The sequence below is a fragment of the Spermophilus citellus genome, assembly GCF_964194105.1.
Source record: "Spermophilus citellus genome assembly, chromosome: 6".
NCBI lineage: Eukaryota > Metazoa > Chordata > Mammalia > Rodentia > Sciuridae > Spermophilus > Spermophilus citellus.
The window spans coordinates 125490770-125507899 of record NC_138187.1 but is presented as its reverse complement, the minus strand read 5'-3'; the positions used below and the strand labels follow the sequence as shown (position 1 = coordinate 125507899).

At 39.8% G+C, this 17130-nt stretch overlaps 1 protein-coding gene across 2 annotated transcripts in view; it reads right to left on the bottom strand.

Annotated features, from left to right (window-relative positions):
* KCNH1 (potassium voltage-gated channel subfamily H member 1) overlaps nt 1-17130 on the bottom strand; it is a 371392-nt gene that overhangs the window by 308702 nt on the left and 45560 nt on the right. For both annotated transcript variants that reach the window (XM_081298846.1, XM_081298847.1), the window contains exon 5: nt 16239-16357. In XM_081298846.1, coding sequence (XP_081154972.1) covers nt 16239-16357 — 119 coding nt within the window. The remainder of the gene's footprint in view (nt 1-16238; nt 16358-17130) is intronic.

The window sequence follows — 17130 nt, the reverse complement described above, 5'->3', positions numbered from 1 at the left end:
TCAAAAAATAATCAGATTCATAGAAGTAGAGAAGGGCTATAAGGTGGAGAAATTGGGAGTTATTGGTCAGAGGATACAAAATTTCTGTTAGACAGGAGGAATAAATTGGAGGCATCTATCTTACAACATGGTAACTTATAATTAATAACAATGTACTATGTTCTCAAAAATTGTTAGGAGAGCAGATTCATTGGAGGGGAGGTCCTTGGGGAGTAGATTTTAAGTATTCTCACCACAAAACAATGAGAGTAGTAACTATCATTTTAGTTCACTTGATTTAACCAATCTACTGTATATATACATTTTTGAAACATGTTGTATACAATAAACATATTTTTATTTGTATTAAACAATATAAAAATTTTATTTTCTGTATTAATATATAAGTAACAATGTGAAAAAGTACAAACACTTGTAATAAAATGTATACACTGTTTAAAAATAGTTACTTCCAAGAAACAATGGGCATTTCAACATTTATTTATATACCTTGAAGCTTCAGAGTCCGACAAAGAAATGGATTTATTTCCGAAATTGAGAATTTTTCCAAGAAGGGATATAAAAAGCCAAAAGTCAACATCTAATATTGTGGAGCATTTACGATAAGCCACAGTGTGCAAATTCAGAATCTCCTTCACTTGTCATAAATCTACGAGTACATATTATTTTCATATGGACTTTCTGCTCGAAGAGAAGCAAGAGAAAACAAGAGAAGCCCTTAGAGGTGAACTGACTTGCCTTAAATCACACAGCCAAGTTGCCAAATAGCTTGTCACCTTTAATGCTATTTCAGCCCCACTACTCCGGTCACCTATGTGAAAATGGCAGCATATACAGTATTTGCCAGATATGTTTTCTCATTCATGAGTCATAATCTAGGTACCACTCACTCTCCCTAACACACACACACACACACACACACACACACACACACACTCCTAAATGGATGTATGTGTACTTCAGCTATCAAAATCACTTATCTCAGATTACATCTTAACAGCTTCCTCACAGGGAAGACGTCAGAAACCATGTGATGGGAAAAGATGGGTTCCCTTCCACATCGTCCCCATGGAGGTCACTGGAGAAAGAGGCTAGCCGCACAGAGTGGGCCCAGGCACACCAAACCCTAGATAACTTCTGCATGGAGGCCACAGTGACTCCTGCCAAGCAGGGCTGCAGCTCTCTGCTTCAGACTGCAGCTTTCCTTGAAAAGGAAGAAATAGGCTACAGCAGCAGATTACAGTGAACTCAGGGCTGTGCCCTTCAGATCCCCCTTCAAGAAAGATTCTCTGCCCAACTTCAGGGAATGCGGCTAGCTGACAGCCTCCAGCTGTTAATGCCCCAAGAGATGGAAAGCCAGGCTTCCAGCGAGCACTGGCCAGCGACTGAGCAGGAAGGTGTTTAAGAGCTATTTCTGCCCTTCGTGGACCCATCTGGCTGGCAGTCCTTGCTCCAGAGTTCTCTGTCCTGTCCAATGGCAGAGCCTCTCTGGGATCTCCATAGTGCTCTAAGCTCCCCCTGCCCAGTGCTGCTTCCTTCCCCATGTTACTCAGTGTCTGCTTCCCCGGAAACTCAACTCACGACAAGGGGCCTCCAGCCTGACTTAGGTGCTGACATAAGTTATTTTTAAGACCAGAAAGTAAATTTGGTTTCTTATCCCAAAATGAGGGTGATCGCAGGCCCTTACAGATCTAAAACCAGAAAACCCAGTCACCCTGGTATAAGCCATAGAAGACAGCTGGTGAGAAGGGACACTGTCCAGAAGGAATCACCCCAAGAGGAAACAGGTTTAAAGTCAGATAAACCTGGTTCTTAATCTACAGTCAAGCACTTATTGCCAGGTGACCTCAAGCCAGTGAGCTTTCCCATGACTCAGTTTCCCTCTCTGTAAAACCACTACAAGTTATTTAGAGGATTAGAGAAGATGAGAAGCAAGAGATTAGGCACACAGTTAGTGCTTCCTTCTTTTCTAGAATCATCCAGGAGGGAGATATGAAGACTATAGTGAGGACCAAAGCCTTATTGCCCAAGCTCAGAAGAGAGGAACAGTTCATCAAGAAATAAATTGGCCTTAAAAATACACATGCCATACTTTTAAATGCAAAACTGCTATTTTCAGCACACTTGTGCTTTGTATCAACCTTCTTTCGCCCAGAGGTGAGAGGTTCACAGACCCTTCCATTCTCTTACCCAGTCTTCATTTCCATTCTTATTACCCCAACCAATGGCACTTGCCAATGAGAAAAAAATAAGCAGAGTACTGACTGTAAAGTTATGGATGAAAAACGGCTTTTTCTGTTTAAAATTTCCTAGCCCACTTCCATGGAAGGAGCTTGGAAGTCATCCTCTGAACTACAACACAGCGAAAAGCTGAACAATCTGAAAAATCAACAGGTTTTCTTAAATCCACCAGGAAAATGAGGTTACAGAGCAAACTGATGACTTTCCCATTGAAAATGCAGACAGGTGAATACATAATTTTTCAGAGAAGAAATCTCCACAGGAGGGAATAAGGTAAATACAATTGTAACAGGAGAATTGCTGTAGGCTGTGTGGACAGGTCCCAGAGTTTAAAACTCCAGGGGACCAGTCATGCAGGCCCCTGTGCTTCTGTGACTTTTACCTCCAGGGGCTCTACCAGTCTCTCACAGTGAAGGGCTGAGAAAAATTCCCTTGTGCTTCTGGCACAGGTAAGGAAAAGAAGCAATTTTGAAATATGCCAGCATTTTCTTCTTAAAAAGGCAGACCTCAGGAAAACTCTTCTCAGGGCCTAAACCTGCTGGTGTTTTATCAGAGCTCAGCTGACCTTACGTAAGGAAAATAACCAACTCTAGCACCTCTAGTCATCCTGTCCCTCCTAAGGGGTTAGGGAGAGACAGAAATGCAGACTGAGGAATGTGCATTTGACAGTCACAGCCCAGAGCACAGGCTCATAAGAATTGAGACTTGCTGACAAGGGCTACAGAACATTTCCCATGCCCCTATCTGATCACCACATTACTAAAGGCCTATTTGCCTGAGTTCCAATTTCCTAATACATCATGTACTGCTTTCAACCAAAACCCACAAGGCACATTGAAAGGCAAAAGGCATCACCTGAAGGAGGAGAATGAGCACCATAAAAAGACCCAGACATGGAGAGGAGGCCTGAGTTATCAGACTGGGAATTTAAAACAACTATGATTAATGTGCTAAGGGTTCTAATGGATAAAGCAGGCAGCAAGTGAGGACAGATGGGTAACGTAAACAGAGATGGAAATTATAAGAACCAAAAGGAAATACTAAACCTTAAGAATACTATAACAGAAATGAAGAATGTCTTTGATGGACTTTTTAGTAGATGGGACTTGGCAAAGGAAGAAGCTCCAAGCTTCAGGATATGAAGATTCAACTCTCCAAAACTGAAAAGCAAAGACGGGGAAAAACTGAAAAAGAATAAGAATGGAATATCCAAAACTGGTGGGACAAATGTGCAAGGTGTAAATATATATATAGTGGGACTACCAGGAGGAGAATAAAGAAACAGAAGAAGCACTCAAAGCTAAATCACTGAGAATTAATCCACATCAATGTCAGCCACCAAACCTCAGATCCCAAAACCAGAAAGAATACCAACCAGGATAAATGCCACAAAAACAAAGCAAAACAAACCTGGGCATATAATATTAAAACTGCAGAAAAATCAAAGCTAATAATGTGGGAGACCAACCTTACACGTGACTGAGTCACACTCCCCAGCTAGGTGCTAAGGCACTCAGTCGAAGAAATGTGGCAGAGCTTTCCCCACCCTTCTTGAGTTCCAGAGTTGGTGTCTCGTGCATGGGTGTGTCTTGCTACAGCCCCATGGGTGAAGCTGTGCTCACCTGTCCCTTTGTAATATAACCCCTTGCCCTATTTAGGGTAGAATCTTTCATGGAAGTGCCTTGTGTGTGTCCCCTCCTCTTACTGTGCCCTTGGGTGTGGCCTACCCAGATGTCAGTCAACCTGCTGACAGTTGAAATCATGAAGATAGACACAGCCCCATGAAACCTGACCCTTTGCCTCATTTGAATAGCTTCTCCTCAATAAAAGGGGTCAGCGCGTGCATGCGCTCTCTTTCTCTCTCTTCCTGTGGACCCTTATGGTCAGAGGAGCCGTCACAGCAACCCCAAAGAAAAAAGTATTTGTGTCTCTTCTGTGGTTATTTTGCTCAGTCCAGTCATCCCAGTTCAACTGGAGTGACCCCTGAGCCTTTTAGTCACGAGAACAGAAACCCGGCATAATAAAACATACTGAAAAAAATCAGAGGAGGAAATATCACCTAATCTACAGGAAAGAAACAGTAAGAAGTATACCTGATGCCTCCTCAGAAACCAAGAAGATGACAATGAACTGAAATATTTAAAGTGTTCAAACAGAAAAAGAAAACAGCCTAGAGATTCTGCACCCTGTGAAATTCATCCTCCTAAAAGTGAAAGAAAATTAAAGACCTTCCAACAAATATTGAGACAAAAATTGAAACAAAATTGAGAGAGAATTGTGGCCAGTAGAACTACTTGGAAGGAATAGCAAAAGAAGTTCTTCAGAAAAAAGGAAATGATACAGATCAGGCACAGATGTATATAAAGATAGGAAGACCATTAGAGAAGGAATAAGGGAAGGTAAAATAATCATTTTAATTTTTCTAATTCTTAATGGATCTAATCGATTAATTTGATCAAAATAATAGTAGCAACAACGTGTTTGATTGTGTGCATAAATGTATGGCTCATGTGTAAGTGGAATGAATGAAAGAATGATACAAGCAGCAGGATGGAGGGATATTTTTTATAAGGTGTTTTCACTGCCCATGACACAGTTATTTGAATGTGGATATGAACTAGTTGAAAATGAATGTTGCAAACTCAGGGGGAACTACCAAAAAAAAAAAAAGGATAATGAGGAGGAAGTAAAGCATAGCTTAAGGGCAAAAATAAAATAAAAAATGCTCAATAAAAACCAAAGCAGGGCCAGGCATGATGGTGTACACATGTAGTCCCAGCAGCTCTGGAAGCTGAGACAGGAGAAATGTGAGTTCAAAGCCAGCCTCAGCAAAAGTGAGGTGCTAAGTAATTCAGTGAAATCCTGTCTCTAAATAAAATACAAAATAGGGAGGGGGATGTGGCTCAGTGGTTGAGTGCTCCTGAGTTCAACCTCTGGTACCCCCCACCCCCCAAAAAAAGGGGGGATTGCTAAGGATTGCTTTGGCTATTCTTTATTAAAAAAATAGTGGACAATAAAACAGGAACAAAGACCAATGGCAATTAATAGAAAACAGTAACAAATATCATAAATATTAACATAATACATATCAACAGTCACTTTAAACTTCAATGGCCTAAATAACCAATTTTTAAAAAGATACTTTTTTCAGAATGTGTGAAAAAAATAAGATCTAACCATATGTTGTCAACAGATATCCACTTCAATATGAAGACACATAGACATTAAAAGTAAAGAAATAGAGAAAGAAACATGCTAATACTAATCAAAAGAAAGCAAAAGTATGTCTGTTAATATCCAGCAGACCAGACTTAGAGCAAGTACACTGATCAAGGAGAAAGAGGGGCCTTATAATAATACGGAGACAAGTCTCCATGAAGACCTAAAGAATACTTAATGCGTAGGCACCTAACAACAGATCATCAAAACATGGGAGGCAGGCTGCACGGCTCTATCTGCCCCATCTCCTTCTCCTCTCCGCCTCTCCGCTTTGCTTCTCCCCAGCTGTCTCTCCTCCCAAGCTCAGTCTCTAAATCTAGATCTCAATTTCTTTCCCCCACCCCGCCCGCTCCGGTACCCGGCCCGCGCGGCCCCGAGGCGCCGCCTCCCCTCCCCCAACCCGCACCCCCTCCCCAGGGGTCCCGAAGGCCGCCTCCGCCGCCGCCGCCGCCGCCGCCGCCGCCTCCAGCGGAGCACCATAGAGTAGACTCTTCACCGCGCAAGTGAGCTGCCGAGTTAAATGAAACAGCGGATAAGATGAGTGACAATTTAAAATCCAAGTGATCCGAGAACACGCACTGAGCCCTGATCGGCTGAATTCAAACACCCAGTCACCTGCTTCCCGCAGACAAACAGCTATGACTCAGCATTAATCCATCCGGCTGAAACAACTGGTCAGCCCTTCTCATCCTACGAAGGTAAATGCCTACCGAGCCTTCATAAGTAGTGGCCACAGGTTGAAACGGGGCTTGGGAGAGACAGTAAGGACCCACCCGTTGCATTGGTCGCCCGGCAAAGGGAAACGAACTGTCGCCATTTGCAAGAGACACCACTATGGCAGAAAACTGACGTCATCAGACTGCTTCGGAGGAGATAACTTCATTGAAACCTGCAGCTACAGGTGTGTGATCCCCTAGCCTTCCCTCTCCACACATCGGGGAAACCTTAAGGGCCCCTCCCAGCTCTCCCGTAAGGGCCCCTCCCAGCTCTCCCGTGAGTGCTACAGCCAGCCCGAGGGAATCAGAGGTTGTGCGGGACCCGCAGCGCGGAACTACCGCTCCCACCAGGGCTGACTGCTGAGGTCTCTTGCACCAGCTACGGGGAAGTGGATACCGGAGGGCAAGTAAAATCCGCTGAGGATTCTCAGCCCCAAACTCTACAAACTTAGGGTTTGAGGGAATGGCAAACTGGAAGAGTGTGCCCAGTCGTTCATGAAAACAGGGCTCCTGGGAGCAGCAGATCTGGCGTGTAGCCAGTATTGTAGTGAGAGGGGCCTGGCTAGAGAAAAAGCGGGAAGTGACTAGACACAAGAGGAGGCCCTAGACACTCAGGACTAGAGACTAGCCCTGTCTGGGAGGAGCTGCTGCACAGTGATTGGTTCCCGTGTATTGACAGGAGAAACTTGGCCTGGTGGGCACAGCGCTACCTACTGGAAGAGAAGTTAATCAAACTCGTAAGACGGCATTTATTAGGTTTTTTTTTTTTTCTTTTCTCTTTTTTTTGATTTGGGTTTTTCTTTCATTTTCATTTTTCTTTATTGTTGTTTTATTAATTTTTTTTACAAAATATTTTTTTAATTTTTTTTCTACTAATTTTAATTTTAATTTTAATTTTTTTTAATTATTATTATTTTTTTAAATTTTTTTCTTTTTTCAGTTCCTATTTTTTTCTTCTTTAGTCTTTTCATTTTTCTTATCCCCCCTTCCTTGAATTCTACCTGCCTACTCTCATTCTCTTTAGAGACTTCTTCCCTTCCCTTCAAATACCTTTCCTCCCAAGCATCAAATTAATTTATAGGAGTAAACAGTAACGCAGCAGTCAAACAGAACAAGAAGTAACATGAGCAGCTTTAAAAAACAAGGAAGAAAAGCAGTACAAACAATGCAGGACAGCCTAAATATTCAGGAGGACCTAGAGTCATCAGAAAAATGGTCATATAAAGAACTCAAGGAACACCTTAGACAGATGGAATGGAACCTTAAAGAGGATACAAGACAGCAAATTCAAGCAGCGAAAGAACACATTGAGAATGAATTTCATAAACAGATAAAAGAAGAAGTTAAGCATCTTTATCAGGAGATAGAGATTATAAAAAATAATCAAACAATAATTCTAGAAATGAAGGAAATGATAAACCAAATTAAAAACTCAATTGAGAGTATCACTAACAGAGTGGAGCAAGTAGAAGCCAGAACGTCAGATAATGAAGACAAAATATATCATCTTGAAAAGAGTCTAGCCAACTCAGAAAGGCTGGTAAAAAATCATGAGAAAAACATCCAAGAGTTATGGGATAACATTAAAAAACCAAACTTATGAGTCATCGGGATAGAAGAAGGTACAGAGATTCAAACCAAGGGAATGAGTAACCTACTGAATGAAATAATTACAGAAAACTTTCCAGAAATAAAAAAGGAAACAGATATACAAATTGAAGATGCATACAGGACACCGAGCACACAAAATCACAGTAGACCAACGCCAAGACACATTGTTATGAAGATATCCAATATACAGAACAAAGAGAAAATATTAAAAGCTACAAGAGAAAGGAGACAGATTACATTCAGGGGTAACCCAATAAGGTTAACAACGCATTTTTCATCACAGACACTGAAAGCAAGAAGGTCATGAAACAATGTATTTCAAACACTGAAAGACAATGGATGCCAACCAAGAATTCTGTATCCAGCAAAATTAAGCTTCAGGTATGACAACGAAATAAAAATCTTTCATGATAAACAAAAGTTAAAAGAATTTGCAGCCAGAAAACCAGCATTGCAAAGCATTTGGAGCAAAACACTACACGAGGAAGAAATGAAAAACAATAACCAAAACCATCAGTGGGAAGTGCCTCAGTAAAGACAGAGGGCGAGGGGTAAGACAACCATGGAGAAACAAACTAAAATTTTTTTTAAAAAAAGGATAAACAATCAAACATGGATGGAAGTTCAAACCATATATCAATAGTAACTCTGAAAGTTAATGGCTTAAACTCTCCAATAAAGCGACATAGGCTGGTATCATGGATTAAAAAAACAAATCCAACAATATGCTGCCTCCAGGAGACACATCTGATTGGAAAAGACATACACAGGCTCAAGGTGAAAGGATGGGAAAAAATATACCACGCACACGGTCCTCGTAAGCAAGCAGGGGTGGCCATCCTCATATCGAATAAAATCGACTTCAAGACTAAGTTAATCAAAAGGGATAAAGAAGGTCATTATATACTGTTAAAAGGAACCATTCACCAACAAGACATAACAATTATCAATATTTACGCACCAAATAATGGTGCTGCGACACTCATAAAACAAATTCTCCTCAAATTCAAGAATCAAATAGACCACAACACAATAATTATGGGAGACTTCAACACACCTCTCTCACCATTGGACAGATCCTCCAAACAAAAGTTGAATAAAGAAACTATAGAACTCAATACCACAATCAATAACCTAGACTTAACTGACTTATATAGAATATATCAACCATCATCAAATGGCTATACTTTTTTCTCAGCAGCACATGGATCCTTCTCAAAAATAGACCATATATTATGCCATAGGGCAACCCTCAGTAAATATAAAGGGGTGGAGATAATACCATGCATCTTATCTGATCATAATGGAATGAAACTGGAAATCAATGATAAAAGAAGGAAGGAAAAATCCTACATCACATGGAAAATGAACAATATGTTACTGAATGATCAATGGGTTACAGAAGACATAAAGGAGGAAATCAAAAAATTCTTAGAGATAAACGAAAATACAGACACAACATATCGGAATCTATGGGACACAATGAAAGCAGTTTTAAGAGGGAAATTCATCGCCTGGTGGTCATTCCTCAAAAAAAGAAAAAACCAACAAATAAATGAGCTCACACTCCAACTCAAAGCCCTAGAAAAGGAAGAGCAAAACAACAGCAAATGTAGCAGAAGGCAAGAAATAATTAAAATCAGAGCGGAAATCAATGAAATTGAAACAAAAGAAACTATTGAAAAAATTAACAAAACTAAAAGTTGGTTCTTCGAAAAAATAAATAAGATCGACAGACCTTTAGCCATGCTAACGAAGAGAAGAAGAGAGAGAACTCAAATTACTAACATACGGGATGAAAAAGGCAATATCACAACAGATGCTACAGAAATACAGAAGACAATTAGAAATTATTTTGAAAACCTATATTCCAATAAAATAGAGGATAGTGAAGACATCGATAAATTTCTTAAGTCATATGATTTGCCCAGACTGAGTCAGGAGGATACACAAAATCTGAACAGACCAATATCAATGGATGAAATTGAAGAAGCCATCAAAAGACTACCAACCAAGAAAAGCCCAGGACCGGATGGGTATACAGCGGAGTTTTACAAAACCTTTAAAGAAGAATTAATACCAATACTTTTCAAGTTATTTCAGGAAATAGAAAAAGAGGGAGCTCTTCCAAATTCATTCTATGAGGCCAACATCACCCTGATTCCGAAACCAGACAAAGACACCTCAAAGAAAGAAAACTACAGACCAATATCTCTAATGAACCTAGATGCAAAAATCCTCAATAAAATTCTGGCGAATCGAATACAAAAACACATCAAAAAAATTGTGCACCATGATCAAGTAGGATTCATCCCTGGGATGCAAGGATGGTTCAACATACGGAAATCAATAAATGTTATTCACCACATCAATAGACTTAAAGATAAGAACCATATGATCATCTCGATAGATGCAGAGAAAGCATTCGACAAAGTATAGCATCCCTTTATGTTCAAAACATTAGAAAAACTAGGGATAACAGGAACTTACCTTGACATTGTAAAAGCTATCTATGCTAAGCCTCAGGCTAGCATCATTCTGAATGGACAAAAGTTGAAGGCATTCCCTCTAAAATCCGGAACAAGACAGGGATGCCCTCTATCTCCACTTCTATTCAATATAGTTCTCGAAACACTGGCCAGAGCAATTAGACAGATGAAAGAAATTAAAGGCATAAAAATTGGAAAAGAAGAACTTAAATTATCACTATTTGCAGATGACATGATTCTATACCTAGAAGACCCAAAAGGGTCTACAAAGAAACTACTAGAACTAATAAATGAATTCAGCAAAGTGGCAGGATATAAAATCAACACGCATAAATCAAAGGCATTTCTGTAGATCAGCGACAAAACTTCTGAAATGGAAATGAGGAAAAACACTCCATTCACAATATCCTCAAAAAAAAATAAAATACTTGGGAATCAACCTAACAAAAGAGGTGAAAGATTTATACAATGAAAACTACAGAACCCTAAAGAGAGAAGTAGAAGAAGATCTTAGAAGATGGAAAAATATACCCTGTTCATGGATAGGCAGAACTAACATCATCAAAATGGCGATATTACCAAAAGTTCTCTATAGATTTAATGCAATGCCAATCAAAATCCCAACGGCATTTCTTGTAGAAATAGATAAAGCAATCATGAAATTCATATGGAAAAATAAAAGACCCAGAATAGCAAAAGCAATTCTAAGCAGGAAGTGTGAATCAGGCGGTATAGCGATACCAGATTTCAAACTATATTACAGAGCAATAGTGACAAAAACAGCCTGGTACTGGTACCAAAACAGGCGGGTGGACCAATGGTATAGAATAGAGGACACAGAGACTAATCCACAAAGTTACAACTATCTTATATTTGATAAAGGGGCTAAAAGCATGCAATGGAGGAAGGATAGCATCTTCAACAAATGGTGCTGGGAAAACTGGAAATCCATATGCAACAAAATGAAACTGAATCCCTTTCTCTCGCCATGCACAAAAGTTAACTCAAAATGGATCAAGGAGCTTGATATCAAATCAGAGACTCTGCGTCTGATAGAAGAAAAAGTTGGCTACGATCTACAGATTATGGGGTCGGGCTCCAAATTCCTTAATAGGACACCCATAGCACAAGAGTTAACAACTAGAATCAACAAATGGGACTTAATTAAACTTAAAAGTTTTTTCTCAGCAAAAGAAACAATAAGAGAGGTAAATAGGGAGCCTACATCCTGGGAACAAATTTTTACTCCTCACACTTCAGATAGAGCCCTAATATCCAGAGTATACAAAGAACTCAAAAAATTAGACAATAAGATAACAAATAACCCAATCAACAAATGGGCCAAGGACCTGAACAGACACTTCTCAGAGGAGGACATACAATCAATCAACAAGTACATGAAAAAATGCTCTCCATCTCTAGCAGTCAGAGAAATGCAAATCAAAACCACCCTAAGATACCATCTCACTCCAGTAAGATTGGCAGCCACTATGAAGTCAAACAACAACAAGTGCTGGCGAGGATGTGGAGAAAAGGGTACACTTGTACATTGCTGGTGGGACTGCAAATTGGTGCGGCCAATTTGGAAAGCAGTTTGGAGATTCCTGGGAAAGATGGGAATGGAACCACCATTTGACCCTGCTATTGCCCTTCTCGGACTATTCCCTGAAGACCTTAAAAGAGCATGCTACAGGGATACTGCCACATCGATGTTCATAGCAGCACAATTCACAATTGCTAGACTGTGGAACCAACCCAGATGCCCTTCAATAGATGAATGGATAAAAAAAATGTGGCATCTATACACAATGGAGTACTATGCAGCAATAAAAAATGACAAAATCATAGAATTTGCAGGGAAATGGATAGCACTAGAGCAGATTATGCTTAGTGAAGCTAGCCAATCCCTAAAAAACAAATACCAAATGTCTTCTTTGATATAATGAGAGCAACTATGAACAGAGCAGGGAGGAAGAGTAGGAAGAAAAGATTAACATTAAACAGAGACATGAGATGGGAGGGAAAGGGAGAGAAAAGGGAAATTGCATGGAAATGAAGGGACACCCTCATTGCTATACAAAATTACATATAAGAGGTTGTGAGGGGAATAGGAAAATAAACAAGGAGAGAAATGAATTACAGTAGATGGGATAGAGAGAGAAGTTGGGAGGAGAGGGGAGGGGCGATAGTAGGGGATAGGAAAGGTAGCAGAATACAACAGTTACTAATAGGGCATTATGTAAAATTGTGGATGTGTAACCGATGTGATTCTGCAATCTGCATTTGGGGTAAAATTGGGGGTTCATAACCCACTTCAATCTAATGTATGAAATATGATATGTCAAGAGCTTTGTAATGTTGTGAACAACCAATAAAAAAATTAAAATAAAAATAATTAAAAACCTCAAAAAAAAAAACATGGGAGGCAAAACTGCAAGGAGAAATAGATGACTTCATTATTACAGTTGGAGACTTCAACATCCCTCTCTCAGAAATGGACTGATCCAGAAGGTAGAAAATAAGTAAGGACATTGTTTAACCCAATAACACCATCAAGCAACTGGACATATAAACACATACAGTCAAGTTCATACCACAAGAGCTCAAATAGCTTGGATCTTGAAGGTTCATGTGTCAACATCCTGGTGCTACTGTAAATCAGTGGAATCTTTAGGAGGTAGGGCTAGTGGGAGATCTTCCAGTCATTGCAGGTGTGCCTTTGAAGGGGACTCCAGACCCTCTCTCATTCTCTTTTGCTTCCTGGCTATGAGGTAAGCCATTTTCTCAGCCTGTGATCCCCAACATTGCCATCCAGCACCTCCACCAGAGGCCTAGAACCAGTGGATCTGTCCCTTCATGGACTGGAAGCTCTAGAACCATGACTCCAAAATAAACCTTTTCTCTTTATTAGTTAATTGTCTCAGATACTTTGTTATAGGGACAGAGAATACACATTCTCTTGAGCTCACATAGATTATTCTCCATGATACAGCACATTCTGGGCCATAAAACACACCTTAAAAAAGAATAAAAATTGTAACACTGCTGTCAGACCATGATGGGATTCAGCTAAAAATCAGAGAAAACAGCTAGAGAATCCAGAAAGACTCGGCAATTAAACAACACACTTCTAAATAATGCCTGGGTTGAAGAGGAAATCTCAAGAGAAACTAAAAAATATTTTAACTAAATGAAAAGAAAGATACAACTTATTAAAATTTGTGGTATTCAGTGAAAACAGTGTGAGAAGGTAAATATCTAGTATTGAATGTATGTATGAGAAGAGAAGAAAAATTTAAAAATCAATAATCTAAGCTTCTACTTTAAGAAACTAAAAAGAGAAAATCAAAGTAAATCCAAAGTAAGCAGACTACAATTAAGTAACAAAAATTGGAGCAGAAAGCAATGAAATTGAAAATAGGAAATCAATAGAGAAAATCAACATAAATAAAATCTTGTTCTCTGAAAAGATCAATAAAATCCATAAGCCTTACCCAGGCTAACTAAAGCTTACGCCTGGGATGAGACCTAGATTTTTGCCTCATATTTGAATCAATGAACAATTACTTAAGCCAGACAAGTAGGCAAAAACACTAAGATCATTTCCTTTCTTTCATGAATTCGATCAATTAAAAAATAAAATAAACCAAGCAACTATACTATTGGCCATTCATGGTTCTAAGTGCCTACGGTTTGCCTGTAAACAACAAACACGATAAATAAAATGAATGTACAGCACATTAGAAAGTCTGGAGTGGAAAAAAAAAACTCAACCGGCTAAGAAGAAGATTAGGAGGTGTGTTTCTTATTTTGTGGTAATATTATCTTCTTTCATATCCCTTTATTATATGATAAAAGATGTATTGATAATACTTAACTTTATATCACAGTATTTAAGTTCTGAAGGAAAAGAGCGATCACCAAGGACTTTGCCTCCTTTTCTGTGAATGGGTTGGCATGTTTTCCTTTGTATGTAGGATAACCATATCATGCAAGGCAGAAGTATGACCTTGAGACTGACTATATTATATGGCTTCAGGAAACATGTAAGGGTAGGAAGTTGACAAAGGGTAAAATTCGATGTTTCATATGTCAACTTGGCCAGGTCATGATAAGCAATTGTCAAGCAAACACTAACCTACATGTTCCTGTGAAGTTATTTCATAGATGTGATTAACATCTATCATCACTTGACTTTCAGGGGAGAAAGAATATCATCTGCCATCTGAGTATCTCATCCAATTATTTGAAAGGCCTAAAGAAGCAGAACTGGGTTTTCCTGAGGAAGAAGGAATTCACCTATAAATATTCCACTGGCTGCTTCTCTGATAGAACCCTGACTAGTACAGGTGACTACATAGAGGAAACAATATTTTGGCAAAGGCTTGCAATAAAGGAGAAGTCATGCAGATATCTGTGGGAGGAGTAAGGCCAATGTGTAGACAAAAGAATAGCAAAAAGGCCAGTGTGGCAGGATGAGAGTAAGCAAGGGGAAAGAAGCCAGAGAGAAGGTCAATTATTAACCACAATAAGAAGCAGGGAAAGTACAGACTGTGAGTTGAAAGGCCTCTTTCAGCATCTATTATAAACTGGGCCCACATCGTGACCAAAAAACTCATACTGCCATCATTCTAATGTACTTCTCTCTTAACATGATATAAATTAATGCTCATCCCACTGTTGACCAAAGTTCCTGGCTGCTGCAAGGAGGTCTAACATAGTTCACTCGCTGCCATTCACTCCACAAAAAAGCACCTGCTGTGTGGCCATGTCATGTCAGGAGTTCTTCTCTGAACAATCTGGGGGCCAGAAGTCAGGTCAGAAAAGGCTGCACCACCCAACCATGCATCAAGGGCCAACTAGAAATCCCCCAGACAGAAGGACAGATGATGTTATTACATAAGGGTAAGATGAAGGTTCTCTGTGTGAAGGATTTAAAACCCCTAAGGGGTTCCACCCAGGTCTCATTTGAAAAATGAAGACCAGGCACCACCAATGGCAAATTATAGTGATGGCTGCATTAAGCCTCATCAAACACCTTCTCCAGGCTTCCCAGACTCTCACTGGTCCCAGCAAACAAGGAAAATAACCCCACCACAAAGTTTCCTTTCTCCAAATGTTATCAAAACAACCATTTTAGGGGCTGGGGCTGTAGCCTAGTTACAGAGTGCTTGCCTAGCACATGAAAGGCATTGGGTTTGATCCTTAGCACCACAAAAAAATGAACAAATAAAATAAAGGCATGCTGTTCATCTACAACTACAAAAAAAATTAAAAGCAATGATTTTAAGTATATTTAGTAACCTGGAAAGAGGTTATTGATTATATAAAGTGAAGAAAAGATACCATGACCTCATTCAATGTGCACATTGATTTTCAGATGCATCTCAACACCGTAAGCATTAACATGTGAAAAAACTAATTTCTTTGTCCTTAGGAAACAGGATATACTCAAAGGAAAGAGATAAATGCACACACACACACACACACACACAAATGTAACAATGCTATGAGGTCAGTAAGGTTACAGGTGGCTTTTATTTTCTTCTTTTTTGATTATTATATCTTCTTTTCCTATAATAGCATAAGTATTGCTCAAATAACAACTATAATAATAACATCATGTGGTTTATGAGTTAAAACTCTTTCATGAATATGGAAATACTTCTGCCTCCTTTTTTCTGCCTTCAAAAATGTTTGACACTTATAAAAAAAATTGACAACTATCATCTCATGTGAGTTGGCATACAGCCATCTCTGGCCTGGTTTTACATATGAGAAAGTAGGAAGCTCAAACAAGTTAGGTCACTTACCCAAAGTCATACATTGTGAAGCCCAGCCACAATAAAATTCTGGGAGTCCCAAAGGTCCCCCTCCAAGCCAGCATACTAGCTTTGTGCTATTTCCTTAGCCCAGACGCCCCTAAGAAGTGTGACTAGAGAAGAGTTCCCACTCCCCTTACCTCTGCCAGGCGGGAGTGCTTGTGGACGTTCTCACCCTTTTGCACACTGGGAGCCAGCTGCTGCAGGACACCCCTGCTGCTTGTCAGTGCTCTGGTCAGCCGAGCAAACTTCCCCCAGCCTGAACATGTGAAAGAGCAAAAAGACAGGCTCAACCATGTCCTGAAGGAGCACAGACATTCACATCACCAGTGACACTGTCAGAAACACACCCACAATGTCCTCTGAATTCCCATGAGTCACTCTTCATCCCTGCAAGCAAGACTGGCTGCTCGTAAAAGCACCTTGACATTCTCAGATTTGTGTAGCAATTTACTTTTACCATGAATTTTCACCTTATCCTAATCACAAGTTTGAGAAGTTGCTAAGGTATGTCTTAGTACCTTTCTCAAATGGGGGGAAAATGACACAGGGCACCCAGACAATGAGAAAGTGTAGAATTCAGATCTCTCCACTCTGGCCTAAGGCTTTTCCACCAGCTCACATCAGGCCTTCCAGAAGTTTCTCTGACTTGGCAGATTGGCTCAGCCTGTACCAATCTCCATACTGTCTAATTTTGAAAAAAAAAACGGAGCTGATTTGGGGTTTTAAATGAACAAGTCAATCATAAGGTCATTCCATGGTCTTCTCCAAGACCAGGGGAATAAAAAACGAATTCAACTCCTGAGTAGGTGGGGAAAAAAATCTGACCAGTTTTAGTCAGCTTGGGGAAGAAGGAAGGATGGTCAATGACAGGTCTCTTCTGAAAATCTGTCAGTGATCACTGCTGTCAGAGGCCCCCAAAGATAACCATTCATTCTAAGACCCAGCAATCCATCTGTATTAAGGTTATAACCATAGCAGTTATCCTGTGAGACCTCTGAAAACCTGTCAGAGATCTCAAGACCAAGCCTG